The sequence below is a fragment of the Heliangelus exortis genome, chromosome 2 (genome assembly GCF_036169615.1).
Source record: "Heliangelus exortis chromosome 2, bHelExo1.hap1, whole genome shotgun sequence".
In the NCBI taxonomy this organism is placed as follows: Eukaryota; Metazoa; Chordata; class Aves; order Apodiformes; family Trochilidae; genus Heliangelus; species Heliangelus exortis.
The window spans coordinates 49,736,442-49,751,132 of record NC_092423.1 but is presented as its reverse complement, the minus strand read 5'-3'; the positions used below and the strand labels follow the sequence as shown (position 1 = coordinate 49,751,132).

Below are 14,691 nucleotides of genomic sequence, written 5' to 3'. Positions count from 1 at the left end.
CCTGTTGCACTGTGGTCCTCTTCTAGTCTCTTTGCTCTGGGGCCTGATGTTCACACAACATCTAAGCACTGCCCACACTACTCATGAAACCCTGACCCGTCCCCTTTCTCAAGTCCAGATGTGTCTAAAATCTATTCACACACAGTTGCACATTCAAAGACAAGCTTAGACTGAACCTTTATGCCCTGTGAATGATGAGCCCTGGTGCACCATCCCCAGGCTCTCTTTCATGCCAACTGAGTACATCAAGCACCAGCAGGACAGAGCCCCCTTCCCTCCAGCCTGCTGCCAGGTAGTTGGAATTCATTTGTCTCCGTGAATGTTGTCAAAGCTTGGCAGTGCTGTAGGCAGAAAGCAAGGCAGACAGCAGGAGGGATTGCAGCCTTTGCCCATTTCCCTGCTCTCTGCTTAGAGCTGCCACCTTTTTTTTGTCTGTTTTCCCAAGCTTTTCTGCACTGCTGTGTATGTTGAGTGGGCAGAATAGTACTGCTCTCTTTGCTTGCTCTTTCTGGTCACCTCTTGTTGACCTGCTTGGTGGGGAACAGGACCAGTGGTCCCACAAAAGGGAATTTATCTGTGTGCAGCTACCGCTGGAGCAAAGGGTTGGTTTTGGGGAGCAGCACAGCTCCATATGCCCATTTCTTCCCTGTATGGGAATGAGGGTGAGCTCCAATATCACCGTAAGTTCTGTTATAACCCAAGCCAGTTTTTGCTTGGAAAAACACATCATTCAGTCTGAAATTTTCCAGGCTTATTCTCTAGCTTGACGGTTTAGCTTCAGGGTATTTAAGTAAAGTCAGATAGAACATCTTTTAATTCGATGAGGACTGAAAAGGAGGCATGAATGTATGTACACAGAGGGATGCCTCCTTCTTCAAGCCAGCCTTCTCAATCATAAATTTAAATTGATCTGGGCAGAGTGGTAAAAAAAGACTCAGATCTTTTGTCCATATTACTATGATTAGACCAAATTATTTGCTTTTAGACTTTGCATGTCCTTGGATGAACGCCCATTTACTTCCCTGGGGAGACTGGTCTATACTTGGCAATATGATTTGGTGAGAGATACCACAAGATTTGTCCATGAAATACATCTGCCAAACTAGATGTCTACCAGTGCCTCCTTCCTTCCTTCATTTTTGTAGGAAAAATGAATTATTTCGGGGGGAGTGGGAGGGTGGAGCATATTGCCTCTATGTAGTAACTGGAAGAGTGTGCATTGGAAACATATATATATTGGGAGTGGGGGAAAAAGTAGCAATCTTGTTAACCTGAAGACCAGTCTGCTTTACATATCCATAAATACATGAGTCCAAAATTCTCTCACACTCTCTCTAAAGAGAAAAGTGGTAACAGAGAAGCCTTTTAGTATTCCATTTCTTATAAGCCTGCCAGGAAGCTCTTTGAATAGTTCTGTCTGTTTTTAGCACCTGATATTTGAAGCTGTAACCAGGGCATTGAGTTCAAGGAAAACTTAAACTATTTTCAAAGGTTTATTCAGCCTTACAACATAACATAGTCATTGCTCCAAAAACTCTGTCATTAAATCAGCCTGTCTTTCTCCCAATTAGGGTAAAATCCTGAACAGAAAAGGATGCTGTCCTATTTGCACTGAAAGTAAGTTCTTTCTTCACATTCTTTAAATTCTTTTTGATTCTTTCAGAGAAAATAAATATAGTAGAAGTATGTTTTCTTGTCTACCTTCTTTTTAGAGGTGGCTAATGTGCAGGTGATTATTGCTGACCACAGATATTGCCTGCTATAAATCTGTAAATTTAAAATAAAATGCCTATCTTTTTAATGACACTATTCTGTCGAATCTGGGGTGCTACTTTTTGAAGATTTAGTTGGCGTGTGAAATTTGTAGGTAATTAAATAAGCAAATGAAGAGAGTTTTAACTTTTAGGACCTTTTATACCTGTAAATATCAGCTTGGCTATGTGTATATATAATCCAACACCTTTGCAGATGATTTGGGACAGTTAAAAGAAGGTGTGCAGAAATCTGAGACTCAGTCTGGGGCAACAGTCTTAAGTACAATAGCAAGCTATTCTGGATGTATGATGTATAGTTCAACCACCACCTTTTTATCTCTTTACTCTTCACTTCAGGAACAATCATCTTAGGATACCACTTGTGTTCTCTCCTAGTCAGCAAAGCACTTAGACAAAGTTATCTTTAAGCTTGTCATATTTAACCTGTCTTCACTGAAGTTAACAGGATGCAATTGCATATTTCCCTAAGGACATTTTTAAGTATTTTACCAAATAGGGGCAGACTGCTTGAATTAGGTTTTGTGATTTATAGGAAGGTTTCTGAAAGAAGCAAGAGTTTTTTTTAAGGAGAGTGTTTCCTATTCTTTTGTCTAAAATAAAATTGGTTGTGCTGATCAATACAGTCCTGGGTGCTTTTGGATTGCATTAATTCCATATGCTAAAGACCTAATTTTCCACCGTGCAGCTCAATTATTTTTAAATACAAATATGTGATTAAAAAAAAATCTAGTTTGCATGACTTCAGTATCAAAATGAAATTAAATACAAGTGGCAATCCCAGAAACACTTGAAATAATACTGAGCAGAGGAAGAACTGAAAGAAGATTCAACTGACCAGCAAGCAGTTCATTTCATGTTAGCTCGTATTCAGTGGAGAAGAAATTTGCATAAATGTCTGCTAGAACAAGACATGTAGTTAGTGCCATGAATTTATCAGTCTCTATCTTGCCTCTGTTCTTATGTTTGTCTTGTTTAACCTTTCTCATGTGTTCTTTTGTAACATGAGTGGGGGAGGAAAATAATGGGGCCTGCCATTCCCTCAAAGGACCAGGGAACATCTACTGTAAAGAGTTAAAAAGAAGACAGTACAGTGACTCTTTCAGAAATGTTGCCAGAGGATGATAACTTGTTATAATTGTTTCATGGGAGAAGGAGGCAAAAAATGGTTTTCTTCACAGTAAAAATAACTCATCTAGGAATCAGGTTACCTAAAAAGTCAGAATTTTATGATCTAAGAAGGGAATGATTATGGCTGTAAGACATGAAATTTAGGGCAGACCATTGTTCCTTGTTCTCCTTCCATGCAGCTTTGTAAAAAGCTTCTCTCCATGTTCCCAGTAACCTATGTACAGGCAGAATGCTCTTAGCTCTTCCTGAAGCCCTCAGGATATACACCCTCTTCTTATGGGTCCTTTCTGCACTGCACTGGCTGTAATTAAGGCTGGGTGGCTCATTGCACTGTCCCTCAGTGATCCTCTGTTGCACATGAAACAGGGTTTTTTTTCCTGGAGAGGTGCTTCACTATGGACACATTTACTATTTGGAGAGCTGATGTTGAGCTGATTGCAACCTTTTATGATTAAAAGGCTGTTCCCAGCTTCTATCAGGTAGTGCAATCAAAGGGTGTAAATACCCCTATCATACAGCAGTGGTGGCTGCCGCTGACTGTTTTAATGTTAGCATTTTAACAGTTGCCATTTGCAAAGAGCTAATTCCACCTCTGTGCCAGAAGTGCTGTAAATTTCATCATGACACAAGACAGGCAAAAGGCATAAGGATTTCAGTGATGATCACCATCTCAGATAGTAGTTAGAAGCTTTACTAATCGAGCCAGTTTATGATGAGATAAGATGTACATGCACAGCCTTTTCCCTCACCCACCCACTCATGTTAATCCTCTCTCCACATATTAACACACCAGACGTTTCTGGCGGTCTAGCAGATATTAATTTTCCAAAGTAAAAACAACATAGGAGGTACAAGAACATACTGTACACAGGAGAGCTTTGAGTACAGTTTAAATGCAGCCAATTTCTATGAAGTGGGTCAAAAACAGTCACGTTGTTAAAGGATACACTTTAAACTAAAAAATAATAATCACAGGATTATTTTCAAAGCAATTTGTTGCAGAGAGAAAAAGTACCTTGTCTCCTAAAGGGCTGGAGAGTCTCTTTTGTCTACTGTTGCTGAAGTTAACTATGGTTAGTTTTGGCATGTTGCTGTTTAAGCTCTATGGCTGGCTTGCAGTTATCACTAATTAAACACAGTGGTCATACCAGTGGAAAATTCAACAGTTTAGTTTATGCTGCTGTAAAAATGTAATGAAATGTACTCTTTTGGGCTTGATTTAGAAAAATCACCACTGACGTCAATTCCATAAATTAGTAATCCTATGTTAGACCAAGGTCATTTTCATATTAAAAAAAAAAACACTAAACCTGAGTTCAAATAACATTAACAGACTGCTCTCAGCTCCAGACAAAGATGGGAATTTGTAGTGGATGTTAAATCTTTGTTCTTGACAAAGAATTTGCTGAAATTATAGCAGACCTATGAAACCTTCCTACTGCAGCCATAGATATATTTTAACCATGATTCATAATATTAAGAGAGCCTTATGCAAGTCATTGTGAGGCTTTATAAGTGGACTGCAGACATCTAGGTCTAGCAGTACATATGATTAATTTTTTCTGTAAAGGCCTTCTTTGGGGCAGAAAATTTCATTCATCACAAATCATCCTGCAACTTTTTTTAATTGACAAAATGGCCAGCAGAGCTAAACCAAACTCAAGACCATTTTGACCCAGCCTTAGGAGAGAAAGACTGATACTTTCAGCTGGTCCTGCGTTCTTTTTATTTGCTTTTATAGGAATATCGAAAACACTGATGACTCTTCAAAGAAAAAAAAAAAAAAAAAAAGAAAAGAAAAAAAAAGTGGGATTATGCATTGTAGGTAGCTGGGAGAGCAGGGAGTGGAACTGAAGGACCATATTGGCCCCTGCGGCTGCTGTTTCTTGTGTTATTTCCTTGCCATGGAGAAATACATCAACAAAAAGACTGCAATTGTTTATTCATACTGGAATGCTGTTCATGATTTATCTCCTCAGCCATTGCAGCCATGATGGTCTACTGTATAAATATGTACTTGGACAAATTGCTATAGCTATTTTATTTATGAAATAGACCATAAAGGCTTCTGTGGAGTTTTTGACACCACACCTTGTAATGTGTATTATATCAAGCTGCACCGTGCAGCAGTTATGAGGAAAGTACTCTATGGCTATGAATTTTTTAAAGAAAAGCTAATGAAATTCTATTATGTGTGTTCTGTAGCTAGTTTTAAAAAAAATTAATAATGTGTTCTGTTTGATTTAGGGCTTAATTCAGCATATGGACTAATTGCATTCAAAGTTTCATTATATTTTTTAAAAGCTGAGATATTTTTGAATTATAGATGTGCAACCAGAACACCCTTGACTAGTAAACTTGTATTTTTTCCTCCCTCTCCTTACTTAGAAAGTGTCCAAACCAATTTTAGTTATAATTTTAAGTATATTTTTCTTGGCCACTCTTAACTAGCTACAAGCCCAGAAGAGTGTGACCAGACATCTGGACATCCTGGACTTCAGTTGAATTCTCTGATCTCCTGAAAAAATAAAACAAGCTATTCCATGAGCACCAGAGCTAACAGAGCCTGGTTTCCTATGGATTTGTGTCCCATTTCCTTTATATCCCAACAAATAATAAACCCAGCTAGAGACAATATATCCTGTGGATGCTCTGGAGCTACAAGTGTGCTAATTGTTCAGCCACTATGCTCATGTTCTCTGGTTGGTCAGGATGTGTGTGCTGACTGTCTGGCCTCCACCAAGCAGTATATATAAATATATCACCTTTCTAGAAAAGCTAAATACTGTCTGGGGTGTGGGGGCATTGGAGGGAAAGGCAGTGGTTTTTGGCAACCACTTATTTCAATGAGTGGTTCATACTTTTACTCACCATACTACATACTAGAAATGCATTGTCTTTCAGAATTTATGCTTGATTTCATAAGCTTTTTTTTTTTTTTAACTTATAAGAGTGTGTTAAAAATTGGGGAATGTTAAAATATTTCTTTTCCTTACTACTGCTATTACAACTTCTTTCTGGTTTTGTTTATGTTTTGTTTTGTTTTACGAAAATGTGTTTCTAAAAATGGTGCTTCTTGTCCACATGTTACTTTCCCCCTTACCTTTTCTAATGAAAGTTACTATTTCATTTTATTTGGTCTTATGATTTAGAAATGCAAGGAAAGCGTGCCAGGAGTTCTGTAGTATTCACTTTAGCACCTGATTACTATTATTATTAGTTTGCAAGAAAGCTGTAGAGTCTTAGGTGGGAGCTGAGTAAACTTCACGAATCACAGATGTAGTTTATAGTTGTCAAATGTAAAAATGTGAAATCCATATTTAGTTGCTTAAAAACAAACAAAAAAAAAAAACAAAAAAAAAAAAAGTGAAAAATGCTGAGCTCACAGAAGCTTTTTCAAAAGGCAGAAGTCTTGAGTATTGATTTGGGAGCCTAAATGCAGGATTTCCAAAAGAGGTTTAGAGTTGTTTGCAGCCAGCTCCCAATAATGTTTGATGAGAACTGAGTGCCTAAGGCTCTTTTGAAAAATATAGCCTCCTGAATGTAGCTCTGGGGCTCTCCTTTGAAAAATCTCTGTTTCTCACGGACAGAGAGGGAAGAGAGGGAATAAGTGTATTTGCCTTCATAAGCACGTGGAGATGAGCAAAGGAGACATCCAGGATCATGACTGGTTCAAAATAAGCAAGAGGCAGTGTTTTTTTATGCACTTGGTGCAACGATGTTGTAGATGCTAAAAACGTTTTGGGTTGAAGGGGAGACAGGAAATATTCACAGAAAAGAAGTCTATTGCAGGTTACTAAATAAAGAGAAACCATGTCCAGCTCAGAAAGTCCTTAGGCTGAAAATAGTTGGAGGCTGGTGGAGTCTTAGGGAAAAGTAGTATATATAGTTACCCTTTTCCAGCTCTACCCTAGAAAGCTGATCAAGACAAGGAGTATCCACAATTAGCCAGGAGCAATTCACTGTAGGAAAAAAAGGGAAGAATCTTCACCTTGTGCACACAGATTAGCAAAATTCATACTCCAGGGTTGGGGAATGTAGCTTTGGTGATGCAACAACACCTCTCCATCTGTTATGTCTCAACAGAAGAGCAAGTCACATGTGATCATAACCAGAGAACCTGTGCTTCCAATAGATTTCAAAAGTAGCTGAACAGAAAGACTGGAAAAAATAAAAGAAGAAAACCATAAAACATGGTGATTGAAAGTCTCTCGATAGGAAATAAACAACAAACCAAAACATAAAAGTGGCAGGAACTCTTTTTCATGTTGCCCATCTTTTGCACTCTTGTTACGCTTGGTTTTTAAGGTTTATTTCTAGGCCAACCCATTTTTCTTAGTGGCAGTGCCAGCTTTCACACACAGTCTTGCAAGGTGTAGATATTTTTTTTTTAAACCCACAATTTTAGCAAGCCTTTCAAGAATGTTTTACACAGTGATATCAGAGAATCAATTATTCAGGCTGTTTTTAGGTAGATTTTCCCTCCCCCATTTCCTTGGTTATTAAAGAAAACAGCGAAATTTGGATCAGACATTCAGCTATCCAGTCCAAAATACATTCTTTTTATTTTAACTGCACTGCATCAAGTTGACATATGATGTGACACGATGTAACATAACATAAAACAACACATTAGAAACACATAACACATTAGAAATTAAAAATAAATGTTGCCTTTGGATCCCATTGGCACTATCAATTTTACTTGCACATCCCTCTATTACGTTTGTTTCTCTCATGTCTTGCCTCTTAGCTATTTGCTTAGGTGAAGAACCAGTCTCCCACTCCTGATGTGTTAGGTAGTAACATGTATAACATCTCCACAGTCTTGGCTTCTAGAAATGTAGACATAAACCAGTACTCTTCTCTGAAATCTCCGCTCATGTTTGGACTGATATTTTTGTTGATAGCTTTCTTGTTTTCATAAAAGCTGTCAGTATGTTTGAAGAAAAATAAAAGCTTGAAAAAGTTAAATAGAATCTAAGAAGGTAATAAAATGTACCTTAATATTTATCATGTAGATAATTACATTAGTACATTGGGAAATAAGAAGCTTGTTAGTATGGTTTAGTAATGGTGAAGTCAGATAGTCTCCATATAAAATCTACAGGGTTTTTTTTCCATTGGTAAAAATGACTTTGGTGATTAAAATCCATATGGTTCCTGCCAATTTATGGAGAATCAATTCATCTTTTTATGGACTTTAGAAGACAGATATTGATATACTCCTTTGTATTAATGAGGAAAATGAGGCTCACAGAAGTGTATGTAATTTTTTAAAAGCACTCTCTTATCTAAATGTCTTGGTTTTTAGGCTCTGCTTAAAGTCTGATTTCCAGAAGTGTTGATCAACTGTGGCTCATTTTGACTTCTGAAGGAGCCGTCAACATGACGTCCTTGAGAAATCAAAACTTCTGGTCCCTAGTTGCCAGACATATTAAAGAAGGGTAATGGTGATGCCAAGCTTTAGTTAAAGAAGCTTGCATGTGGCAAGTTAGGAGTGAAGTGCTAGTCTCTCAGGCACCAGCTCTGTGATGGACTGCACTATGCAGTGAGGGAGACTGAGCTAGACTTTAGGAAGACTTTACTAGCAGCAAGGACAGCTGAGTGCTGCCACAAATTGGTGGAGGCAGCTGTGCAGTTGCTGTTATTGCTGCTCAGTAGGAGCAGGTTAGATAAATACCTGTCAGGTATAACTTAGGTACAGGTAACTCTGCATTGCAGCTGGAAAAGAAAAAGGTAATGTCTCCTTCAGCACCACTTTCTGTGTCTCCGTGTAGGTATCCTTGGATGCTCTTTAACCACAGCTAGAAAAACACCAGAAATATTATAGCTTTAGCTTAGCATAAGTCTGCTTAGGCTGACAAACTCTGCTGAAAAAGGTGTATTACATAATCAGAGCTGCATTGTGCTCCACCGAAGGAATTCCCTGCCTCGTCTCCATTAAATCCATGTCTCTTTTTTGTAGGTTTGAATTTGCCTTTTTATAGCTGCTTGTTTGGGCAAGCCATTGTTAATTTGAGATTTTTTTTTTCAGTGACTGTATTCTATTCCCTGTTACTCTCCCCTCCTTCCTTGGATTTTGGGTTTTTTGGTTTTCGTTTTTTTGTGGTTTTTTTGTTTTTTTGGTTCATGCTGTTCACAGCTCTCTGATTACTGAGTCAAATATTGTTAGAGCACCAAGCCCTCCCCCTAAAACAGGCATAATTTTTCAAAAGCAGCCTCAGCCCATGGGTATCCAGCTGGCAGTAGCAGCATGCATTTCTCTGCCTTGAGACTCCTTCTTCCAGGAAGAGCAGCAATGAGATGTGGTTAGGACCTATTGTTATACCAGAAGGCTGCAATGCCAATAAATTTGCTGCTCTCTTTGATTGTAGAGGCAACTCAATTAATTGCTGGGTAACTGTAGGGTAACTCAGTGTCATTGACATGAGTGTGAAAACGTTCTGACTTTGAGCTGTGGCTTCTCCCATCAGCATACGGCTGCAAAGTTCAATGAGAAATCCCTCCCTTTGGAATGATGCAAATGATTGGTAGTAATACCATGCCCTGAGACAGTCATTGCATCATACTAGTCAGGCACCACTGGCTTTTAGTTGGTAGGGTGAAAACAATAACTACTATGAGCCAGTTGTATATAGACAAGATATGTTATATGGCTCGACAGATAGTTTGGGAGAAAAATAAATATATCTACTTTATGCATGTACAATATTTATAAGTGTGTCTGTGTAAAATATGGACAGGATAAGGTCCTGCTAAAATACTCTAATGGATTTTAATTGCAAAGGATCACCCCTGCCTAAATGAGGGTATTAAAATTAGCCTCAAATATACATATGAAGTTTTGAATACTGCTTCTGCTAGTGGGTTAGGTTTTGCTCCCCCAACACAGTTATGGTTGGGAGTTCATCCTAAGGGAATTCAACCATCTAAGAGAAATGTCTGTAGTCTTAGATACTTGTTTGTGCTCCCAGAGCTGACACTATTCCAGAGTGTAATTCTATTAAACGAGTTATCTAAAACTCATGATAATAAAGAGTTTCTGGTCATGCCTGTTTCTCTCTATCAGCAGGAGGACAACAGAATAAATTGCTTAGACTTGACATTTTGTGTTTGTAAATATGAAGAAGGTTTCTTGTATTTTCTGGAGATGTTATTATTTGAACAATTTCACAGGCATTGTAATAACCTGAACAGTTCAAGCAGTACATTATGTGTAAGAGACCATTACATAGGTTGAAAAATGTGTCGTTGGTTCTTAGCTACAGGTTAGCTTTCCTATGCTGCCCCAAGGATTGATTGGCTTTTAGTTTCCATCTATTTTGGGGAAGATGTCTACTAAAGCCATGAAGCTCCTTTTTCTCAATATAGGCTCCTAGTGGGTGTCAGGCAAATTTGGTGAGAGCGGTGTTCTCTAAGTTCTTATCAACTGCTTTTTTCAAACTTTGATTCATCCTGATATGGTGCTTTTGTTTCTCACTCACCTGCAGAGCCTGGAGTTTGCACTGTATTTGGAGACCCTCACTACAACACTTTTGATGGACGGACATTTAACTTTCAGGGAACATGTCAGTACGTTTTGACGAAAGACTGCTCCTCCTCTGCCTCGCCCTTCCAGGTGCTGGTAAAAAACGATGCCCGTCGGACCCGTTCTTTCTCCTGGACAAAGTCAGTGGACCTTGTGTTGGGCAGAAGCACTATCAGCCTCCAGCAGCACCTCACAGTGAAGTGGAACGGGACCCGCATCTCACTACCTTGCGAGACACCGCAATTTCAGATCGATTTGGATGGTTATTTGCTGAAAGTGACAACCAAAGCAGGTAGGGCAAGTGTGTGTGTGTGTGTGTGTCTTCTGCCTGTATGTGCGTCTTCTCAAGTGCAACATGAACAGCAGTCAGTAACAAAGCATGATAGCAGCTATAAGTGTAGTTATAACTCTTTAGAGATCTGAGGAATGCAAAGTGCTTTCAAAAGCCCTGCAGTCCGCAAACAGAGAGAGATCCCAGCTATGAGACTGTAGTCTGCAGAGCGTTTGCTAAACTGTATTTCATTCTGCAGCTGTCAACTTATTGCCTGCCTAGAAGAATGTGCCATGATTTTCACTTCAAGCAACTTGAGTGGCTTATGCAGAGTCTTACAGATAAGAACAGAGAGAAGTTTCATTCTTAAACATAACGTTCAGGTTTTTTCCCAGGTACAGCAACATACCTGACAGTCTCGGTCAGCAATTACATAAAATCAAAGTAACTAATGGTTTCAATGAGTTTAAGTTGTCAAATTAGGGAAACATTTAATTGGGGCTACCCAACAATACGCACCAAGGCTTAATTTGCTGTTCAGTGCCATCTTCTTGGGCTTGTTTTGTGATCTAGTAAGAGTTTGTCTGTGAGGAAGAGAGTCCACAGCACCAGAAGCAAAGGAAAGTCAGAAACTTCAGAGAATCTGGTCCCTTATTTGTAGAAACAAGAGAGACAGACTCTCATGGGAGATAGACTCTCAGGTCTTTTGAGTCCTAGAAAATACATTGTCAAAGTGGTGAGCCAGAGAAATTACATTTGTTTTGATAAAGTGTTCTGAAACTGTAGCATCCTTGCACAGATAAATATTGAGGGGAAGTTTAAAGCCTTCTCATTAGCATGTGTAAGGTACTACTGCAGTCCTGAGAGATTTCACTTACACAGTGAAGGACTGTTTCAGTGAGAATGATATTTACTGTTAATTCAATTAAATCCTATGTGAAAGCAGTGAAACCAATCTTTCTTGTGGAGTGATATGGTCACAGGCGTGACGCACAGTCATACTCATTATCTAGCATAATTTTTTTTCAAGTGGGACACTAGTATCCTCTGTTAAGCTGAGAACTTAGACACCTGTTCACATAGCCCCTGGAAATGTAAGACTGCATCATGTGGGTCCCAGCTCCGGGCTCATTCCTCAAAGTGGCACTTCAGATTTTTGTGGCTGTTTATAAAATGCACACAAGTTGACCATTATTCGCAACTTCTAATTAAAAGCATCTTGAGGGTTTCTCTTTGCAGCCAGCTGAACACTATGAATACTGGTGATATGGATTTCATTAGCCAACCACAGGCTAGGAGAGGTTTTCAATCGAGATGAATGACAGCTAATCCTGCTGCTATTCCATTTGTCTCTGGTGCAAGCCCAAAAAATGACTACACACATCCTTGTCTATGTGTTGGCAGAGGGAGTGCAAACATGGCATATGACAACATACCAAACAGTGTATAATCACTGCAAATTATAGTCTGAATAATTCCTCCCATTAGCAGAGGAGGATCAGGTTTCTCTGGCTGAATGCAGCACAATGGGCCAAGTCCTCTTTTCCTCAGCATGTAAGGCCTGGAAAGCAGCAGAACAGCATGGCTCCATTTTGCTGGGAGAGGACAAGCAGCAAAGAGGCTGCAGAGAGGAGGAATGTGCTGAGTAGAACTGGTTTAAAGACAAACTTTTTTGTTCCACAGGAAATTCCAAGTGCTGAGGGAAAAAACCTGGAGAATTTTCTCTGTTTCAGAATGAAGTATGAATTTTTTAAAAAATATATGCTTTCCCAGTGTAGGTTGAAAAAAGAGGGGGAGGGAGGAAGTAATGAAAAATAAGCAAATCCACTGAACTAGAAGCAAAATTCAAAGTAAAACTGGGCTGAGAAGTGCAGGATCTGGTGCTTACAGCTCAGCCAGCATTCCCATGGCTTTTTGTTTTCCTTTAGCAGAGCTGGGAGCTGGGCCCTGAACAAAACTGGGGAGCCCAAAGATTCAGGAAGCCTTGTGGCCCCTGGCTATGGGGCAATCTGCATGGCAGGGATGTCCTGGAGCTGCATACCCTAAGAGTCCAGGTTTCCAGGCAGCCCACCAGGCGAGCTGGCAGGAAATCAGCTTGGAGCCTTGCCTGTGCTGTGTTGGAAGTTCATTGAATCCGCTGTGTCTCCCTGAAGCATTTCAGTTCTGATGAATTGGCATTTTCCAGAGAAAACCTGTTTTGTTGCTAAATTCCTCACCAGCTGTAGCCCTGGCTGCCATGCAGCAGCAATTCTGGCACCTTGCGCTTGCAGGTACTTTTTCATGGGTGTGGTTGGGATCGTGTTGAGTCCCTTGTCAAAAATTCCTGTGTTAAAAACATGAGAGAGCAGGGCTGATGTAACTTCTCTGTCTCTCTAGTGCAGGAGCAGTTTTTAGTGTTGCTTCTGTGCTGATATTCTGCATGAAACTGCTTTGCTGAGGTTTTCTGTACCACTTTGGCACTAAATCTTTTAGGATGCCTTTCCCACAAAAAATCATGCAGAACAATTGATGAGAGTTCCTAGCAAGGGGAACTTGTTGTGTGATGTGGTTGAATCCAGAAGGACTTTTTTTAAATGCAGTAAAGCAGATAGTGTGCCAAGTTAAGAAATCAAGTTGGTTAAGCACCCATTAAAGAAAGGGGCAAAATGTAAAACCCTAAAAAGTAGCTCAGAGAATATTCCTTCTCTGCACATCCCCAGAAGGGACAGACGCAACACCCTTTGGCTTCGCATCTCTTAGATTCTGATCCTTTTCCAAGAGAATGGGAAACTCATCCATTTTGAGGAGGGAAGGAAAGGGGGGCTTAGGCACCAAGAAACTCTTCCAAACAATTTCTGTCTGCCAAGGAAACCATTTCAAACATCGCCCCGTAGCATAATCCCTTCTGTCACAGCTCTTGTTTCTTGTTGCAGCAACCAATTGAATTTTCTGCTTGTGAACAAACAAAAAAGGCACACACTGCACAGCACGATCAGGCTCCAACAAAATTATCATTCATGAAGGAGTAAATACCCTTCCTCGTTACCCCAAAACCCGTTATGGACATAAACCTTTAGGCTATTCATCAAAGCTAGAAATTACCCCTCCAGCTGGGCAACTACAGCAGAATATAGTGTAATTAAACAATACCCAGTTAGAAGAAAGTACATCCTTTTGTGGTAGTTAAACTGTGAGTCTCTTGAATCAAATCCAGTAATGAAAGCAGGAAATTTTAAATGTGCATTTTTATAAGCTGAGATTAGAAGTCTTAATTTTATGTTATTTTTTATTTTTATTTTTATGTTTTTTTTCCCTGCATATCTAGAGTTCAAAGAGCACCACGTAACAATTAGATTAATTTAACTCTCACAAAGTACACACAGGAATTTAGGATAATGTCAGAGTTAACCTTTTGCAATGAACATGAGTGGTTTCACTGTCAGTTAGCCATGACCTGAGGAAAAATGTTGTAAAAGGAAAATTAAGATCCAATCATTAGCCAGTCTTTTGTGACTGCTGCTAAAAGTCAGCAGCTTCTGAGACAGATCATTTTGGAAAGAAGCTGAACTCTGCCTTAAAAACTGGAATTATTTTCTGAAGAGAATTGTCTGAGAATTTGGGTCTTGATGCTTCAAGCTTTGAGAAAGTTTATACGATTCTCAAGTCCAAAGAAAACTTAGTTTATAAGTTAATGGTGAAGTTTTTCTAAATGCTAGCATGTCAGTATCTGGTAATCTGGTGTCTGCAAGTCAAGCTGTGTTTTGTTCAGCGTTGTCAGAAGCAGAGACAGCTGGAATTCAAATTTGTTCAGCAATGATAATGTATGAAGCAGCTTAAAAGGCAGCTTTCCCCCTTGCCACTGTGCTGGCCTCGTTAACAACTGTAGTCTTGCACAATTTCTCAGTTGGCTGGGTGTTAAGTGCCTTTGGAGGAGGACACAGTGGGCCTGTCCATGCTGGATTTATTAGGTAATTTGAAACTGCTTTCAGGCACACTCAGCTCAGGAC

General features: G+C 39.4%; 1 protein-coding gene across 4 annotated transcripts in view; it reads left to right on the top strand.

Annotated features, from left to right (window-relative positions):
- Positions 1 to 14,691, top strand: part of BMPER (BMP binding endothelial regulator) — a 146,610-nt gene that overhangs the window by 85,185 nt on the left and 46,734 nt on the right. For 3 of the 4 annotated variants that reach the window (XM_071736066.1, XM_071736070.1, XM_071736068.1), the window contains 2 exons: positions 1,572 to 1,617; positions 10,397 to 10,726. In XM_071736066.1, the coding sequence (XP_071592167.1) occupies positions 1,572 to 1,617; positions 10,397 to 10,726 (376 nt within the window). The remainder of the gene's footprint in view (positions 1 to 1,571; positions 1,618 to 10,396; positions 10,727 to 14,691) is intronic. The other variant, XM_071736067.1, reaches the window with a different exon arrangement.